Source organism: Pituophis catenifer, unplaced genomic scaffold (assembly GCF_029215685.1).
Source record: "Pituophis catenifer annectens isolate HBS135680 unplaced genomic scaffold, rPitCat1.0.hap2 SCAF_1, whole genome shotgun sequence".
In the NCBI taxonomy this organism is placed as follows: Eukaryota; Metazoa; Chordata; class Lepidosauria; order Squamata; family Colubridae; genus Pituophis; species Pituophis catenifer.
Window position 1 is genome coordinate 28,975,115 of NW_027256881.1, and position 20,513 is coordinate 28,995,627.

General features: G+C 36.4%; 1 protein-coding gene across 1 annotated transcript in view; it reads left to right on the forward strand.

Annotated features, from left to right (window-relative positions):
• Positions 1-20,513, forward strand: part of USP34 (ubiquitin specific peptidase 34) — a 161,701-nt gene that overhangs the window by 52,756 nt on the left and 88,432 nt on the right. Inside the window, exons 6-19 of the mRNA XM_070932221.1 lie at positions 110-177; positions 2,882-3,074; positions 5,192-5,253; positions 5,672-5,753; positions 5,836-5,928; positions 8,683-8,808; positions 9,201-9,330; positions 10,001-10,036; positions 10,651-10,778; positions 11,460-12,097; positions 13,829-14,043; positions 16,764-16,879; positions 16,961-17,088; positions 17,311-17,400. Coding sequence (XP_070788322.1) covers positions 110-177; positions 2,882-3,074; positions 5,192-5,253; positions 5,672-5,753; positions 5,836-5,928; positions 8,683-8,808; positions 9,201-9,330; positions 10,001-10,036; positions 10,651-10,778; positions 11,460-12,097; positions 13,829-14,043; positions 16,764-16,879; positions 16,961-17,088; positions 17,311-17,400 — 2,105 coding nt within the window. The remainder of the gene's footprint in view (positions 1-109; positions 178-2,881; positions 3,075-5,191; positions 5,254-5,671; positions 5,754-5,835; positions 5,929-8,682; positions 8,809-9,200; positions 9,331-10,000; positions 10,037-10,650; positions 10,779-11,459; positions 12,098-13,828; positions 14,044-16,763; positions 16,880-16,960; positions 17,089-17,310; positions 17,401-20,513) is intronic.

Below are 20,513 nucleotides of genomic sequence, written 5' to 3' on the forward strand. Positions count from 1 at the left end.
TCTTATAGTCCGGTGCGTCTTATAGTCTGAAAAATACGGTATGTATCTTAAGTTTGTTGCTGTAAGACATTTCAGTTTAAGTTGTTCAATTTTTGTACTTTTTGCATAGATCAGAATATGGCTGCACATCCCTGCTGTCATGCAACACATTATACCCTTTAGGACCTATGTCATCAGGTACTTTTTGCACTTATTTCTGATTCCTGAAATTTATTTATATAAAATGCTAACCTATTTGTTTATTGAAATTTGGCCACCATATAATATTGTTTGAACTTATCATATAGAAGGTACCCAGAACATGTCTACTCTGTCAGATTCGCAAGATGGACCGACTCAGTGGAGATAGGCCCATGTAATTCAGTGCTGTGTCAGGAAGGGATTATTAGGTAACCAGCACCATAAAATATACTCAGAAGCATATTGGGAAGCCAGTGCAGGTTGCAAAACATTGGTAGTATATGGGCATATTTGTAACTATGCTCATCGTTGCATTCTGGATGCTTAGCTTTAGTATTTAAGAAATCAATAATTATACTGGACAACATTTTTTTGGCAAAGTTTTGCTTCCTGAAAAACATTTGGTGATTATCATAGATGCCTTCAAACTAAACACAAATAAAATTTTGGAATGAGGAGGTGAACCTCTTGACTGCTGTATCAGTTGAATTTGTAATCATTTGGCATCAAGCGATAGCTGTAGAAATCAACCATACCCATTGTAATCTATTATCCTCCACACATGTTGAACTACAATTGCAGGAAAAAATTTTGGCAGTATAATCATGAGATACTAGGTTGGAGAGGCTATTCCAGAATATGAAATTTAGACTTTATTTCTGATCGTTGTACCTAAAAGCCATTGTGCAGTGGATAGAAGAAATCTGGATTCAAGTACTCATTAAACAGAAAATTAAATCCTGCTTGAACCTAAATAAAATCAAATTACCAGTCTAGTTCTGAGAAAAAAAATGGAATAGTAGTATACAGTGGGGCAAAAAAATATTTAGTCAGCCACCAATTGTGCAAGTTCTCCCACTTAAAAAGATGAGAGAGGCCTGTAATTGTCATCATAGGTAGACCTCAACTATGAGAGACAAAATGAGAAAACAAATCCAGACAATCACATTGTCTGATTTGGAAAGAATTTATTTGCAAATTATGGTGGAAAATAAGTATTTGGTCACCTACAAACAAGCAAGATTTCTGGCTCTCACAGACCTGTAACTTCTTTAAGAGGCTCCTCTGTCCTCCACTCATTACCTGTATTAATGGCACCTGTTTGAACTTGTTATCAGTATAAAAGATACCTGTCCACAACCTCAAACAGTCACACTCCAAACTCCACTATGGTGAAGACCAAAGACCTGTCGAAGGACACCAGAAACAAAATTGTAGATCTGCACCAGGCTGGGAAGACTGAATCTGCAATAGGCAAGCAGCTTGGTGTGAAGAAATCAACTGTGGGAGCAATAATTAGAAAATGGAAGACATACAAGACCACTGATAATCTCCCTCGATCTGGGGCTCCACACAAGATCTCACCCCGTGGGGTCAAAATGATCACAAGAACGGTAAGCAAAAATCCCAGAACCACACGGGGGGACCTAGTGAATGACCTGCAGAGAGCTGGGACCAACGTAACAAAGGCTACCATCAGTAACACACTACGCCGCCAGGGACTCAGATCCTGCAGTGCCAGACGTGTCCCCCTGCTTAAGCCTGTACATGTCCGGGCCCGTCTGAAGTTTGCTAGAGAGCATTTGGATGATCCAGAAGAGGATTGGGAGAATGTCATATGGTCAGATATAACCAAAGTAGAACTGTTTGGTAGAAACACAATTCGTCGTGTTTGGAGGAGAGAGAATGCTGAGTTGCATCTAAAGAACACCATACCTACTGTGAAGCATGGGGGTGGTAACATCATGCTTTGGGGCTGTTTCTCTGCAAAGGGACCAGGATGACTGATCCGTGTACAGGAAAGAATGAATGGGGCCATGTATCATGAGATTTTGAGTGCAAACCTCCTTCCATCAGCAAGGGTATTGAAGATGAAACGTGGCTGGGTCTTTCAACATGGCTATGATCCCAAACACACCGCCCAGGCAACGAAGGAGTGGCTTTGTAAGAAGCATTTCAAGGTCCTGGAATGGCCTAGCCAGTCTCCAGATCTCAACCCCATAGAAAAACTTTGGAGGGAGTTGAAAGTCCGTGTTGCCCAGCGACAGCCCCAAAACATCACTGCTCTAGAGGAGATCTGCATGGAGGAATGGGCCAACATACCAGTAACAGTGTGTGCCAACCTTGTGAAGACTTACAGAAAACGTTTGACCTCTGTCATTGCCAACAAAAGATATATAACAAAGTATTGAGATGAACTTTTGATATTGACCAAATACTTATTTTCCACCATAATTTGCAGATAAATTCTTTCCAAATCAGACAATGTGATTGTCTGGATTTGTTTTCTCATTTTGTCTCTCGTAGTTGAGGTCTACCTAGGAAGTCAATTACAGGCCTCTCTCATCTTTTTAAATGGGATAACTTGCACAATTGGTGGCTGACTAAATACTTTTTTGCCCCACTGTATATAGTAGATAATGTAGAAATGTAAGAAATTAAAAATTATATAAAATTGTCAAAAGTCACATGGATTTTCACATGTATTTGATAACATATTTCAAATGCTTTCAGACAAGACTTTTTGCAAATGAAATTACATTTAAACTTTTATTTAACTTAAAAGTGGACTGGTTTCTTATGACTTACAATTTGCAATTCTGTAAAGCTATATATTTTCAATAGAAAATATGATGACTGGCAAAATTAATTTGACTTGTTTTGTTAATATTAATTTGATCTTCCTTGTATTTCTGCTTAGGTATTTATGCAAACTGTCGGACCAGGAGTTAAGACAGAGTGCAGCTCGTAATATGGCAGATTTAATGTGGAGCACAGTTAAAGAGCCATTAGATACTGCCTTGTGTTTTGATAAAGAGAGTCTTGATCTTGCTTTTAAGTACTTTATGTCACCAACCTTAACCATGAGATTGGCTGGACTTAGTCAAATAACAGTAAGAAGCTTTTGAATATATGTAGAATTTAGATATATAAATAAATAAGTATATGTAAAAGTGTCCTGAGGCAATACTGGTAGTCCTCAACTTATGATCACAATTGAACCCAAATTTTCTGTTGCTAAGCAAGACATTTGTTAAGTTAGTTTTGCCCCATTTTACGACCTTTCTTACCATGGTTAAGTGAATCACTGCAGCTGTTAAATTAGTAACATGGTTATTAAGTGAATCTGACTTCCCCATTGATTTTGCTTCTCAGAAGGTCACAAAAGGGGATCACATGACCCCAGGAAATATTTATGACACTGCAACTGTCATGAATATGAGTCAGTTGTCAAACATCTGACTTTTGATCATGTGAGCATGGGGATGCTGCAATGATTGTAAGTGTGAAAAACAGTCATAGGTCACTTTTTTCAGTGCCATCGTAACTTAGAACAGTCGCTAAATACACTATTGTAAGTTGAGGACTATCCGTATCATTTTTCTTTTCTTCAAAAGTTATGATTTTACTGCCTAAGTAGAATTTGGTCCCCAACACAGCAGAATAAGATGATAGGTTATTGAAATGAGAGAATGGGATGTACAATTTAGGACTGGATATGGGCATATGACCTTCCAGTAAATTCGTCGAGGAATGGCTGAAAAAAATGAAAAAGAAATGAAGTGTTCTAGAATGGCCAAATCAAAGTCTAGATTTAAATCCCAGTGAGATGCTGTGAGGTGATTTAAGGTAATCTGTACATGAAAGAAATCCATCAAGGATAACAATAACACAGCTGGAAGGGACCTAGGAAGTCGTCTAGTTCAACCCCCTTCCCAAGCAGGACACCCTATATCCGTGATGGCGAAGGCACGCAGAGCCCTCTCTGTGGGCACGCATGCCGTCGCCCCAGCTCAGCCAGCTGGTCATCGGGTTTCCAGCGCTCTAGTGTGCACACATGCACGCCGTCTGGTTTGGGCACTCTGTGCCTAAAAGGTTCGCCATCACTGCCCTATATCATTCCAGACAAATGGCTGTCCAATCCCTTCTTAAAAACCTCTAGTAATGGAGCACCTGCATGAAGGAGTGGGAAAAAGTTTCTTCCAGACAATACCACAGGCTTGTAGGCAGTTACAAGAAATGCCTACCTGAGGGGGTTTCTGCCAAAGAGGGCAATAGCAGATATTAGAGGAAATGATGTACTTACTTATTACACAGAAAACTACCCTTGCTTAGAACTATTTGGATATACATATCATACTATACTTTGGCTCACTATGTGATATCTGTGAAAAAATTAAATTACGCACAATTTAATGGAAGCAAAACGATCAAGGGGCATTTTTATCACACAAACCCACAAAAATGGCAGTAAGGGTTATTTGTAAATAAGATGAAATATCTTCACAAATACAGCAAATTTAAATTAAGGCAGATATTCGATGAAATACTTAAATTTTGCAGAATTTATGAGAAGAATCATAATGAAATAATTGCTGTTTCTTCAGTGTGCTAACTTTATATTTTTAAGGAGAGGGAGAGTAAATCTGTTTTAAATAAAATTGGTAGCAAAATGCATGTGATTTTGTTACTGAATTCAGATATTGTCATAATCCATGCAGGTTTAATTAATTTTTTTAAAAACAATTTGCAAAATAGTTTAATATCATGATTCCAAATTTCAGTGGCTCTGTTCGCATACAAGAAGCTACAGCCAAATAATCCATTCTTTTACGTATTCACAGGCATTTTTGTTTGTAAAATAAATGGATATTTTAATATTGTATACAATACAAATGGTTTGTAATGATCAAAATAAGAAATTGCAATTATTGATAAAGTTTACTATGAAAGCATCAGTGTAGTAATTAGTATATCAGTATGTTCAGTTCTTCATATATTTTAATCATAATAGGAAAACAACCTTTTGCAAAAGATAATGAATAAATTTGAGGTAAGAACCTATTTTGATTAACTTGCTGTTCTTTATTGGCTAAAATGTATTTCTTTAGTATTTTTATTATAGAAATTGAGTTACTGATTTCATTAGTTAACTTTTGAATGATGCTTCATTTAAATCAATTGTATCCTTTTGCATTTATAAATTTAAAGTGTTTTTTCCTGCTTGTAGAATCAACTTCATACTTTCAATGATGTGTGTAATAATGAATCCTTGGTTTCAGATACCGAAACGTAAGTATCTTTTATCTTTGGAATACTTTCATTTAACCTAGCCCCAACTACATTGCAGTCAACACTAAAATTTCATTAGAATTTGGAGTGAACTGTGATTTTGAAGTCATTCAATGCCAAATACAAAAATGATGGTTATTTTAAATTTTATATGTACATCGTATTTTAACACACATTAACTAAAAATCTCAAATCCTCTCTGGAAGGTTGAATTGCCCCTCCAATCTTTCAAATACAAATCCTTTCTTTCCCATAAAAGTTTATTGATTTTCACCAACTATAAATGGATATTCCATACACCGGTAGGAGAGGGCTTATGTAGTGCTAAGACTAAAGAAATTGCATGTCCCTAACCTAGTAGATAACAATTAATGGAAATTCTGCAATTACCTTCTTATGATTTTCCTCTCTTATATAGATCCATTGCTAAAGAACTTGCAGATTGGCTAATCAACAATAACGTAGTGGAACATATTTTTGGACCAAATTTGCATATTGAGGTATGTTTATTATAAAACAGGATTGTCTCTTTATCATGAAGTTTAAGTTTTAATGTTTTAATGTTGATTTAATGTTTTCCAGATCATTAAACAGTGCCAAGTGATTCTTAATTTTCTCGCTGCTGAAGGCCGGCTTAGTACTCAGCATATAGACTGCATATGGGCTGCAGCACAGGTATAACCTTACTTAAGAATTATGCCAAAAAGTGGTCTCAGGCAAAATATTATTGTGCTAAGAAAATAAAAATAATGGAAAGACTTGGGTTTAGATGGAATGGAAAATTGATTTATTCAATATGGCAGGTATACAGTAAATCCCTTCTTTTTAACCTGAAAGGTTTGAAGAGCTGCAAAAGCTTTATATGTTTGCAGCTTATTCCCATAGCACTAAATTATGATTTTAATTATATCTAAATTAGATGTGTTTCTTAAATATATGTGTACATGCTTATATGTATTAGTGTAGATGCTGTTTATTGTTTTGGGATTTTTATCATGAACAGCTACTTAGAATTAAAACATATAGAGGTCAAGTGATACCAAATCTAGTGCTCAGGCAGTAGGTCTCTCAACTCTGATGTGTTAAGTGTGTTTTTCTTCAGCATGCATGGCAAGTTAATTTAATTTCTCTGATTGTTTCAAGCCACTAAGAGTTGCTTGGAATTGGGCAGCCTCTATATTTAAATAAGTAAACTTCAAAAGGAAATGAATTTTTGGATAAAGCATGAAAAAGCAGCAGTTGGATATTAACTACTTATTCTTCAACATATATGCTCCTAGAAACTTTGAAGCATTTTTCATATTAAAGCAGTTTAATATAGGTAGTCCCCAACTTAAAACGATTCATTTAGCGACCTTTTGACATTACAGTGGTACTGAAAAGAGTGACTTAACCATTTTTCACACTTACAACCTCTGCAGCATCCCATGTTCACAGGATCAAAATTCGAATGCTTGGCAATTGGCATGTATTTCTGATAGTTGCAGTGTTTTGGGGTCATGTGATTACCTTGTGCAACCTTCTGACAAGCAAAGTCAATGGGGAAACCAGATTCACTTAACAATTATATTACTAACTTAACAACTTCAGTATTCATTTAGTAACTTTGGCAAGAAATGGGGCAAAACTGACTTAACAAATGTCTCACTTAGGAACAGAAATTTTGGGTCAATTGTAGTTGTAAGTCAAAGACTATCTGTATAGCATACTGGGGTTTATTTATTATTTAATACAAATTTTTACCATCATTGGTATTAGATGTTATGGCATTCAATGAATTGGTACTGCAAAGACTAGTATCCAAAAAATGGAAAGCAATCTCCCAAGTGCATAAAAATGTTTCATCCGTGTTTCCCTTTTCTATCGTAAGATAAAGGTAAAGTCTCTTTTTACTTGAGTTTGACTCCATGTGACTATTTTAATGTCTACTTTTTCAGCAGACATTAAACAAATCTTACTTGTATGTAAATCAGTAGTAGAGGGATTTTGAAGTTTGTATTTGTGAAGACTGCTATATGAAGTTCTAGTTACTGCTAAACTTAGTACAGGCAGACTTCAATTTATGACCAAAATTGTTAAATGAGTTGCACCCCATTTTATAACACAGTTGTTTGCCACAGTTGTTAAGTAAATCATGCATTTGTTAAGCAAATCTGGCTTCCTCCATTGACTTTGCTTGTCAGAAACCAACTGAGAAGGTTACAAATGGTGATCACATGACCCTGGGACGCTGCCATAAATACATGCCGGTTGCCAAGTGCCTGAATTTTGATCACATGATCATGGGGATGCTGTAACAGTCATAAGTGTGAAAAACAGTCACAAGTCACTTTTTTAAAGTGCCATTGTAACTTCAAAGGGCCACTAAATGAGTGGTTATAGGTATATATTGCAAATTGTGCAAATGATTATTTTTCACCAACTTAAGATTCCTAAAGATTCCAACCATTTTAAAAACAAGCAAAAACATAATATACCAAAGCCTTTGCATGGTGATGAATTAATATTGGGAAAAAAATCATGGTTTTGTTTTTATTTGATAATAAATATCATTTTCTTTCAGTACTAATCAGTGAACACTTGGCCAGCACTGTAATTACTTTTCTGAATTAGGTATTTCAGGTCTAAATTAATTTAGGTTTAGATTTACTTTCTCCGTTTGTTTAAAAAAAGTTTCACATCTCTAATTGCCCTTTATGATTTGATATTATTTTGTATATTTCTATTTTCATTATCACAATTTTGTAAAATATTTTAGAAGAGAGAGCATGGTATTAATGAAAACTAAAACTAAAAGAGACAGAGTGTTCATAAAATGAAAAATGTGTTTTGAGCCTGATACTTATGAATTCTGAAGGTTCAGTCAAACCCTGTCTCTTCTTCATCAGAAACAAAGATACTTACTTTTTAGATGGTGTCACTGTCTCTGCTGCATGGCCTCTGCACCTGTTCCTTACTGCAGCATCCATTATCCCACCACCCTGCTTGCTCCATTGTGCCACCTTTCTCTTCCTTCCCGCAACTGCTGCTCAGTTGTGATATATAACACAGATCTGCCCACTTCTTATCTTCCCTTTGCTGCCCTTCAGACGTTGTCACCAAGGAAACTCTTGTAACTTGGTTTTTTTATGGTTCCCTCAAAACACTTCTGCTCAGAACAATTGCATTTTAGTCAGTATCTGGAACAAAATAGCCTTATTTACTTCTGCAAAACAGCCTTATTATTTCTTTCTACATCTGGGTAAAAAAAAAAAATGTTTCAGTTTGGGCACAAACCACCTCAAATTTCTGCTCCATGTAAAGGAATCATTTGTGCATGAATTATTTTGCTGATCCTTAGAATATACAAACTGTAAGTTGTTTATAAAAACTGTAAGAGGAGGAAAAGCCATTTCTCTTAATAAGTTGTCTTTCTCTTTCTTTTTAAAGTTGAAGCATTGTAGCCGCTATATACATGACTTGTTTCCTTCATTGATCAAGAACCTGGATCCTGTGCCACTCAGACATCTTCTTAATTTAGTTTCCATCCTTCATCCAAGTGCACATACCGAACAGGTAGAAATAAATGAATTTAAAGCAGTATTTTCTCTGGCTGAAATTTTTTCCATATATGTTTTTTTTAAAAAAATTAAACAAAATTACATATGAAAGTAGTTGGGAAAATTATGGCATTGCTGATAGAATAAATTGGATGCCCTTGCTCTGAAGAGAGGGAGAGGAAATATATTTATGTGCATAGGTTTACTTAGATTAGAGGCCAATATTTATATCTCTATCATTTTTAGCTGTAATAGAAAAAAATTAAATTAGGAAGATTCCATTTGAGCCTAAGGTAATTTGCATTTGCATTGCAGTTGTGAATTTATGAATAACAGCATACACATTTACAATTTTATGAATAACAGAATACACATTTTTTGACATTGTAATTTATTATTCCTTTACAGACTTTATATTTGGCATCCATGCTCATTAAAGCATTGTGGAATAATGCTCTAGCAGCTAAGGCCCAACTATCAAAGCAGAGTTCTTTTGCATCTTTACTTAGTACAAACTTACCCATGGGAAATAAAAAAGGTGAGTGCACATTTGTTTCCTGGGCATCATAAATGATTAAGTAATAGATTTAAAGTTTTATTGGTGAGTTTATTATAGAGACTAATATATTTTCTAAACAAAAATCAATTTCTTTTAGTTAACCATAAGTTTCTTGTTTCATTTTTATTCAAAAGTAGAAATAAGAGTTTCAGGTAGAAAAGCCCAGCATATCTAGAAAATAAAAACACACTCTAGAAAATTTAGTTAGATACTGATACTCCTTGATTTATGACCCCAATTGGGACCAAAACTCCTGTTGTTAAATGATGCAGTTGTTAAGTGAGTCATGCCTGATTTTATGACCTTTTTTACTGCAGTTGAGTCACACAGTCACACAGTGAATTGCACAGTCATTAAATCATATGGTTGTTAAATTAATCTGGTTTGCCCCATTAGGTTTGTTTGTTGGAAGCCAGCTGGGAAGGTCACAAATGATGATTGTGTGACCTGGGATGCTGCAGCTGCCATAAATTTTAATCACATGACCATAAGGATGCTGCAATGGTTTTAAGTGTGGGGACTGGTTGTAAATAACTTCTTTCCATCACTGTTATAATTTGAATAGATAGTCATAAGTTGAGGACTGTCTGTATGTTACTATTGGTAATATATAATCATCACTATCTTTACTTCCCCCCCCTTTCTTCAGAGGAAGAAGAGCTTCGAAGAGCAGCTCCATCACCATGTAAGTTAATGCAAAAAAGCATTATGACAATCATCTTATTAAGTAACCTTTATATAATTTTTCATTTTATCCATCTTTTATTTAGGTGGCAGTTGAACTAAGTTACATTTTAAGCAGCAGCTGCATTCTCTTTCTAGTTCTGGATCTTCCACATACATAATTCTATAATTCTTTCTTACTTTCTGTTACCCTTTGCAAGAACAGCAACGCAACTTGCAGTTATGCTATTGATGTTACTAGCTGCTAGACTAGTTTCAGGGCTAGTCAAAGGTTTACAGCAAGAGCCACAACAATACAGTGCCCCCCTTTTTTTTTGGCACCAGGGACCAGTTTCGTGGAAGACAATTTTTCCACAAACTGGGGAGAGGAGGAGCGCACAACCTAGATCCCTTGCATACACATTTTACAGTAGGTTCACTCTCCTGATGATCTGAGGTAGAACTGAGGCGGTGATGCTAATGCTGGGAAGCAGCTGCAAATACAGATAAAGCTCCTCTTGCTCGCCTGCTGGACCAGTACCGGTCCTTGGCCTGGGGGTTGGGACTCCAGGATTAATACAACTGAACGTATATTAAAATCAACATTTTCTGAACAGACTTTTTTTTCTGAAATAGGGTCGCCTGCAGCAAGCCCTCAAAGCAGTGACAACAGCGATACTCATCAGAGTGGAGGAAGTGACATTGAAATGGAGGAACAACTGATTAGAAATAAGCATGTCCAACAGCGACTCTCTGATACAGAGGTACAATAGTAATTTTTTTCTATTATGACAACTTCAAAAGGCTAATTAAACTAACAAAGATTAATAAAGGATTTGATAATATGAAATACATATTTGTTTTTGTTCAATTTATATGGCAGGGTTTATACATTGCACTGAATCATTATTTGATTTGCTTCTCCATATACAATCTGTTGGGTGATATACAATCTGTTGGGTGAACCAAGCCATTTTAGTTTATAAATCATGCTATGCTTATTAACAAATCAGTGAACCAAAATATTTAGATACTCTTGAATTTTACCAATATTTTGGACTAAAGATTTTTCAAATGCACTTTAACGTGAAAAGTGCATTTAGATTTAGAATTGGCTACCTGTGTTTTGAAAGCTTCATTTGAAATTGTTCTGTCAGCATTCTCACCATCTTTCTTCAGGTTGGCAGCAGCCATTTCAGAGAATATGGTCTTCCAAAAGGCTCTTCCTAAGATGCCTGTCATAACTTGGGTTTTTAACCAAATCTATCTTGCCACCCTCTCAGCTTCTTTAAACCATTGTGTGGTTTATTATATATAGATCACTGATTTATATGCTGTTGTTTCCTTTAAGATGGAAAATGCATAATCTCTGAGCAACATGTGACCTTACCTGATTATCTAATGATTCAGCATGTAGATTTAGTATTTTTTCATTTTTTTTTTAGGAATCAATGCAGGGAAGTTCTGATGAAACAGCAAATAGTGGTGAAGATGGCAGCAGTGGGCCTGGTAGCAGCAGTGGTCACAGTGATGGATCAAGCAATGAGGCAAACTCTAGCCATGCAAGCCAATCTGCAGGAAGCCCAGGCAGTGAGGTGCAGTCAGAAGATATTGCAGATATCGAAGCTCTCAAGGAAGAGGAAGAGGAAGAAGATGAAGACCAGAGTCACAATTCCCCCAAAACTAGTCGGAATGTAGATTTGCGAAGCCGAAAAATAGAATCTCAATCAGGCATTTGCTTGGGAGATGCACAGGAAGCAACAGATAGGAATGGTGTAAACAATGGATCTGGGAATAGCCATGTTTTTAATAGTGAAGCTGTTCCATCAGTGGATAATAGAATTAGAATGCTAGATCCCTGTTCACACTCAGAGAATACTGATCATGATATAACTGGTGAAATGAGTACTGCTCATATATCCCAGGGTTCTCAAGATTCCTGTATCACACATACAGGGGACTTTCTTGGAGAAGCAATTGGAAATGAATTATTTAACTGTCGACAATTTATTGGGCCACAACACCATCACCACCACCACCATCACCACCATCATCATCACCACCACCACCACCATCATGAAGGGTAAGTTATTTTCAGTGTTTACATTTTTGGCAAAAGCAAAGTTTAAATTTGCTGCTGAATATTATGTCTTGAAATACTGAATTTTATCACATGAATATATTACGCAAAATAATCACATTTATAAGTATCTCTTGCTTTCTTTTATAATTCTTTTGCTGATTAAAGGGAATAAAAATTCAAGAAATGATTGTTCACTCAAAATTCTGCATCAGTAAAGCTTTGAAACAAAACATAGAATGTTCTTTAGTATGCTGAATCTCGTTTTGCTGATATATCTGTCCACATATGAACATAAGCAGTCTTAGGGACAATATTAAAATCTTGTTTGAAATAAGTAATTTATTGCAGTCTCAAGCACCTTTCATTTTTAATCATGCTAAGTAATTCTGAAATGTAATACATATTTCTTGTACCCTGTTTTCCCCAAAATAAAATAAGCCCAATCGGGCTTTTGAGCATATGGCAATAAGGCCAAGCACTTCTTTCAGGGTTCAAAAAAAATATAAGACAGGGTCTTATTTTCCGGGAAACATGGTAGTATATATATATTTTCTTAAGGAATGTGTAACAATTAGTGTGATTGCATTTCTACAGTTGAATCTTTTTAAAAGTTACATTTGTTGTTATGAATGAACAAATTGTTATTTTTAACTTTTAGATGGAAATCTATCAGCACCACCTGCTATGGGGTGGAGGAAGGAGATACGTGCTATTGATAGAGTGTATTGTTTTATTGCATCGAAGCATGATTTTTTGTGATTGCAAAAAGCAACAATATGTATTAAGTTGTTTGTGTAGACTTAAGAATAGTTATTTATTTGTGTAAATTTTTGCACTGTTTGTAGTATACATTTTAACATAAATTCCTCATTGTGATTTGTAGTTCTTGGAGCTAAAAAGTAGTTGGATTCTCATGCTGCAGTCTTAACAAATCTTATCTTTGTAGATATGAATGAAAAAATATTTATATATTTAGTAAATTTATATACCGTCCATCTAGCTGCCTAAACTGACTATCCAAATTAGAGTTCTTCAAAGTACTCTTGAAGATTAAAATTTTTTGAGCTCTAAGTAGCCATTTCTGAGAATAGAACACCTTGCATTCAAGAATTTGGTTCAAGATTGGGACAAAATGGAACAATTAATTTCATGTTGTCTTCAGTGTTCTGACTTAAGAGTAATGTTTATGCAAAAGAAACTCTTTATTTCCCAGATTTCAATAATAACATAACCAAGCATAAAAAAAAGTAAAAGATGGTACAGTGCCTAAATTTAATGGAACGTTCTCCCAAAAAACTCTATTCTCTTTTCATGTCTAGATTTAGGGTGAGAATTGGAAGCAGCACTACTACAGAATGGAAACATTCAAAGCACTGTTTCTCCTGCTTCGCTTATTTTTCACCAAACAGAGAAATACTTTTAACTTTTCTTATACAGATGTGGTAATTCTATCCTTGCTCAGGCTGCAGTGAACTTGTTTCATATTACTATTTCTAAAATAGTAATATGAAAAACCAAAAACCAGAACTGATGACCTGCTAGGCACTTCAAAAATGGCTGGAAGGGATTGCTACAATAGTTGCATTCACATATATTACTGTTATCAAGAAAAATATTTTTTTCCTCTGGCTAATAAGAATTTCCTCCCTTTGCTTATGTAAAACTAATATTCTTCTATAGTTTGCATATATAAAAAGGTGTAGTTAGCATATACTTGCTTTTATGTTATAGACACATGGTTGATGATATGTTAAGTGCTGATGATGTCAGTTGTAGCAGCAGTCAAGTCAGTGCAAAATCAGAGAAAAATATGGCAGATTTTGATGGGGAAGAATCAGGATGTGAAGAAGAGCTGGTACAGATAAACTCACATGCAGAACTAACTTCTCATCTTCAGCAGCACCTTCCAAATCTTGCTTCCATTTATCATGAGCATCTCAGCCAAGGTAAGAAATAATTAAGTCAAGGATAATATTCAATCAGTCTCTGAAAAACAAAACAAAATTGTAAAGTACTGCATTGATGGAAATAGTGTCATAAAATTACTAATCTTTCTATTAATCATGACCTTCATGTTACAGATTTTACAGGCTTAACTGTAGAGAAAAACAATGAACATTGTTACATGAAACATTTGCTGCCTATTTTTTATAAAAATTACTGACTTAATATCTCAAAGTTCACACTGCTAGTAAAAGAATAAGATATGAAACTAAAACATATGATATTTGTACAGAATATTGTGGGCTATTGATTTGAGCAGGTTATATAAATGCTCTCAGGTTTTAAAACTTTTGCCAGAGGAGCTCAGACATTTAATATAAACCAGTACTTCTGATAGCAGGTTAAAAAAAAATATTCAATCAGGCCTTCAGAAAATAAGCTGGCTTATTAATGAGTGGATATTGTTGGCTTTATTTCTATAAATCGTGCTATAATTGTTTTATTTTTTTAATTTACTTGTATTAAAAGATAATTGAACACAATTCATAAGTAGAAAGGTGAAGTATAAGAACAATAAAATCTATAAAGAGCTAAACAACTTTTATCTGATTTACCCAATATCTTTCCCCAGAATAGGCATTTCTTTTATTGGAATTACAAAAAAGTGCTTTTTCATGTGTGTTATTCCAGTTGTAGAGGATGGTCTCTTGAGAGGCATTCTCAGGCAGAAACTTTGTTTATGCAGGTATTTTAATTCAGTATAGAATTTTACAAACTACTTATGTTAAGAACCAAGAATGATACATAGAATTATTTCTCAGTAGACAGAATCTTGCTGGCTACAGACAGAATCTTGCTGGTGTCTAAAGATAGACTAAAGCAACTATCTGCATAACTATAGATATACTCTGATCTGCTAGGTAGGAGCCAACTTAACCCTCTCCCTGCCTACCAGACTTTCCAAGTTCTTCTGCCTCTTTGCCCTCTGGGAAGCAGCCCCTCCCTCCTGGGACTCCAGACTACATTACACCACAGCTTCCTTTATTATTTATATAACAGTAAAAGGGTGTAAAAGTAAAAGTAACTTGTATTAAAATTTTAAAGAAGATAAGTATGTTTTCGATTTACCTTTTAAATAATAACATCAATACAAATACAAATTATTCAAAAAGTATAAGAAATGTATTTGGCTTCCAATAGTAGTACTTTGATTATATTCCAGCCTATTGCCAAATTTTCATTGGGTTAGTTACATACTCACAATTACAACATTCTTGTTCTGACCTAGGCTTCTTGAGTCAGTAAAACACACGAGCAGTCCCAAAAACCTCTTTTATTGCAACAGCTGTGAATTCTGTTCATTCACAGATGAGTCCCAAATAGTTGTAAAGAGTCCTTTGGGATAAGGCTGATAATCACCCACTTTTATCTCACTTGACATGCTGTCAAAGACTTAATTGGCAAAGTCACACAGAGTCCAGAATCAAACAGAGCTTCAGACTTTACACTGAACAGAATTAACAACGTTGCTTCCTGCAAAGGCCCACATGCCTTTGCTCCTCTTTTAAGTCTTATGGGAGGGGCCAATCATCTTCAAGCCCTACTCCTGAGTCGTCCCTTTTGTTTTAATTATTCTTGCCTTCTGGCAGCTCTGTGCATGCGCATACTGAGAACAGGCTCCCCCTGTTCCTCTGCCTTGCTGAGATCCGACTCTTCTGGAGGTTCCGAAGGCAGCACGTACCACCCAGATGGCCCTTTCTCTGCCTCCGACGCAGAGCCCTCGTCTGAGCCTTCCCCAGACTCCAGGACTGCCCATGTTCCTCCCCAACTTCCTTACTGTCAGACTCTGCTGCCAGCTCTGCAGGCCGCTGGCAGACCACAACAATTCTAGATAAAATTAAGCTTTGAACAAATCAGGAATCACTGCAAGACCAACACCAAAACCTAAGGAGGCTGCATCCCAATAGCAAGCTTCTACTGTAAAGTATAGCATAAGCACATTTATGGATTGTAAAAATATACTTCTGTCTAAAACTACAGGAAAAACATGTCACTCAAGCATCTTCTTGGACCTTATCTAAAGGCTGGAGTAGTATCAGGTCTGCAGCTCCATAGTTATTGCCTTATTTTGAATTTCTGGATGTTTTCATTATGCTTGTTTTGATACATGCTGCCTCTTAATTGGAAAGGAAGGGAGGGCTAGGTATGATTCCGATTAAACTGAAAATAGTAAAAAAGATGTTTTGTCATGCATCCTGTCTTATATTATGATTAAAGCTGTATGTAGGAGAGGGTTAGGCACAGAAAAAAAGCCCTGTTGTTTGGATTACAGTGATACCTCATCCATTGATCTTTGTGGATAATAATTGCATATGACGTAATAGGATGGAGCTCTTTTGCTCCTTCTAAAAATGAGTTGTGCATAATATTTGTTGCTTAAAAACTATGCAACTTTGCCAAGAAAGAAAAAATATAAGAACATTTCATATGTTTGTACCATAGTGATTCATAATAAATTTTAAAGAGGTGAAGAATTCCCAATTTATTATAATATTTTTAATAAAATTAACTGCACTTGCCTGTAATTGGTCCCCCGATATCCTGACTTGCTTCAAGGTTATAGGGTTGTATATTAACATTTATTTACAGGTATTCATGGACAGATTCCACTCAAGTCAGGATACACATTCTATATTTTTAATAACACCTGTCTTTTGCTCAGGGCCAGCAGTTCATAAGCACCAGTACAACAGCAACGCAGTGACAGATATTAACTTGGATAATGTTTGTAAGAAGGGAAATACCCTTTTGTGGGATCTGGTCCAGGATGAAGATGCAGTAAGTTAAATATCACACAAGAATATTTTCCAAAGAAAAAGTAATAATAATTGTCAATAACTCTTCTCTTACTTGCTCTAGATACATCTTTCTGAAGGTTTAATAAATGAAGCAGAGAAGCTTTTATGTTCACTAGTATGTTGGTTTACTGATAGACAAATTCGTATGAGGTTCATCGAAGGCTGTCTTGAAAATTTAGCAAATAACAGGTAAATAAAGAACCCAGAGTTGCTCTGAGGGACATGGGCAATTTCTAAATATGATACATAAGTATATATAAATAAACAATTAGGCTTAAACTGCAGGTATTAGTTCTTCACCATTTTTTTTCTTTAAATATAACTATATCATAATGTTAATGTAAAGGCTATAAATTAAAGATCACCATGATGCCGGTGTTGATTTATATCTAATTTTCTTTCATTCCTTAGATCAGTTGTAGTTTCTCTTCGTCTTCTCCCAAAATTATTCGGTACATTTCAACAATTTGGGAGCAGTTATGATACACATTGGATTACAATGTAAGTACAACTACCTAGACATAGCAAAAGAAGCTGAATATGATTCCTTATTACTGGTAGTATGATTAGAAATTAGGAATCAAAGAGGCATTCCTTACAAAAATGCTAAGAATTTTAAAATCCATTTCATTTTATTTTGAACATTCAATTTAGTAACTTCAAAACATTTGCTGATTTATTTAATTACAAATGGAGTGGCAAGAAATCTCCAAGGACTAGTCCAGGCAGTTCCCAGGAATCAACCCTGAACTAATAAAACCCTATAAATAGTTATTGTGATACAAATAATTACCATATTTTTCGGACTATAAGATACACCTGATTATAAGACGCACTTAGGTTTAGAGGAGGAAAACAAGAAAAAAAAATATTCTGAACCAAATGGTGTAGTAATATATTTAATAAAATATAGAAGAATAATATTTCAACTATGTAAAGTCAACAGCAGTATTAAGGACCATCATCACTGTCATTAACAAATGAGGAGATCTTTAAGGTTCAAGCACTCTTCTAGTTTTCTGGAAACCCCAAGAAGTCATCATTGCTAGTGTCAGAATTTATGAAGCTCAGTTGCTCACAATCACTGATATCACTTTCTTCACTATATTTATATATGATACCATCTTCGGTTCCATCACATTTTTTGAATGACTGTGCAACGATTTTGTCCTTCGCTGAGTGCCATGATGTTTTAACCCATTCACAAACTTGAGTGATAGTGGGCCTCTTCATTCGTTCAATAGGTGTCAGATCATGATTACCAGTAGCCATCCATTTGTTCCACTCTTCTCGCATATAGACTTTAAATGGTTTGTTGATGGAAATGTCAACAGGTTGCAACTGGCTGGTAAGACCCCCAGGAATTACAGCTAGACGAGTCTTCACTTCTTTAAATCTCTTCTTTGTGGTTTCGCTAATATGTGCTCTAAACTGGTCGAGCACTAATAAAGCTGGTTTTTTCAGAAGCTCTCCAGGACATTTGGACCACACTTTTTCAACCCATACTCTCATTCCATTTTTGTCCATCCATCCTTTCTCATGAACATGCACGACAACTCCTTTTGGGATCACTTTTGGAAAGGTTTTCCTTTTGAAAATTATCATCGGTGGCAATTTGGTGCCGTCTGCACAGCAGGACAACACAACCGTGTAATGTGGTTTCTCATGTCCTGAGGTTTTCACGGCTATGTTTTTGGTACCTTTCAGATCAACAGTCTTATTAGATGGCACATCAAATCTTAGCAGGACTTCATCCTTATTCCCAATCTGTGGTAATCTGCAGCCAGTGGCGGGATCAGCCGACTGTCCCAACTGCACACAACTTTAAAAAGCAGTTCGGTCGAACTGGCTGAATCCCACCTCTGCGTTGCTGCCTCAGCTGGGGAACGCTGGAGCCTTCACAGCCGATTGGCGGTTGGATCAGCCTCCCAGAATACCGCCAATCATCTGCCTGTTCCCGCCACACCAACTCCCTCCCCTCAGATATGACAAGCCCCCAGCTGATGCAACATTCGATATATAAGACACCAAAATTTTCACCCACTTTTGCCTGTGGGGGGGGGAGTGCATCTTATACTCTGAAAAATACGGTAGGTCTCAGGGAAGAAATAATATAAAATTTGAAGCTAGCTTGAATCTCTAGCAATCATGTGTGGTACAATATTAATTTATTCCTCATTTATTTAATTACATCCACAAGATCTTTTTAAATAATGAAAGCGTTAAAACCAGTCTTGGTAATAGAGGAATAAGCTGTGATGAGGAATGTCATGAAGTTTTGTAAATTCACAGATTTTGATGCCAAACACCTCTTGATGCATTTTTTTTCTCTCATTAAGAGATCAAACAACATTTATTTTCAATTCTTTTACTTTTAGTTATGTTTTCAGTATGATGTCTTGTTAAGAGTTATATTTACAACTAGATTACATACTATGTTCCACTTGGCTGCTAACCTGCCAGGGCTTGACTTTTAAAATGTCTTGGAAAGAATTTTTTTTCTCTTCTGAATTGTATGCAGCATCTGTCTTGTTTTTGTGATCACTAGAAGTCAGCAACAACTTGATGGCACATAACCAGTATGCAGCATAATTATTATTATTATTATTATTATTATTATTATTATTATTATTATTATTATTATTATTATTATTAAATTTTTATACCGCCCTACTCCCGAAGGACTCAGGGCGGTGAACAGGCACAGAATAAAACACGTAAAATACAAAAATTAAGAACAGAAATAAAATCTAATTAAATCAATTTAGCCCAAGACAAATTTAAAACCCCAGGTTAAGAACAAATTAAAATTTACATTAAAAAAGAATGGGAAAGGTTAGGCCAGACCAGCCTGGCGAAATAAAAAGGTCTTAAGAGCGCGGCGGAAGGTGCGTAGATCCGGGATCCTCCATATCTCCGGGGGGAGCTCGTTCCAGATAGTAGAAGAGAAGGCTCTCCCCCTGGGGGCTGCCAGCCGACATTGTTTGGCTGACGGCACCCGGAGGAGTCCCTCTCTGTGAGAGCGTACCGGCTGGTGGGAGGCCGTTTGCGGCAGCAGGCAGTCCCGTAAATAACCAGGCCCTAAGCCATGGAGCGCTCTAAAGGTGGTAACCAAAACCTTGAAGCGCACCCGGAAGACCACCGGGAACCAGTGCAGCTCGCGCAGGAGAGGTGTTACATGGAGCGCCATGTCGCTCCCATAACCACCCGCGCGGCCGCACTCTGCGCCAGTTGGAGCCTCCGGGTGCTCCTCAAGGGGAGCCCCATGTAGGGAGCATTGCAGTAGTCCAGGCGGGAAGTGACGAGGGCATAAGTGACCGTGTTTAAGGAGTCCCGATCCAGAAGACGCAACTGGCAAATCAGGCGAACCTGATGAAAAATCCTCTCGGTCACGGCCGTCAAGTGCTCTTCTAAAGACAGCCGTGAATCCAGGAGGACGCCCAAGTTGCGAGCCCTCTCCATGGGGGCCAGCGATTCGCCCCTGATAGTCAGCGATGGTGTCAACTGACTATATCGGGACGTCGGAAACCACAGCAACTCAATCTTGGACGGATTGAGCCTGAGCCTGTTCCTCCCCATCCAGATCCGTACGGCCTCCAGGCACCGGGACATCA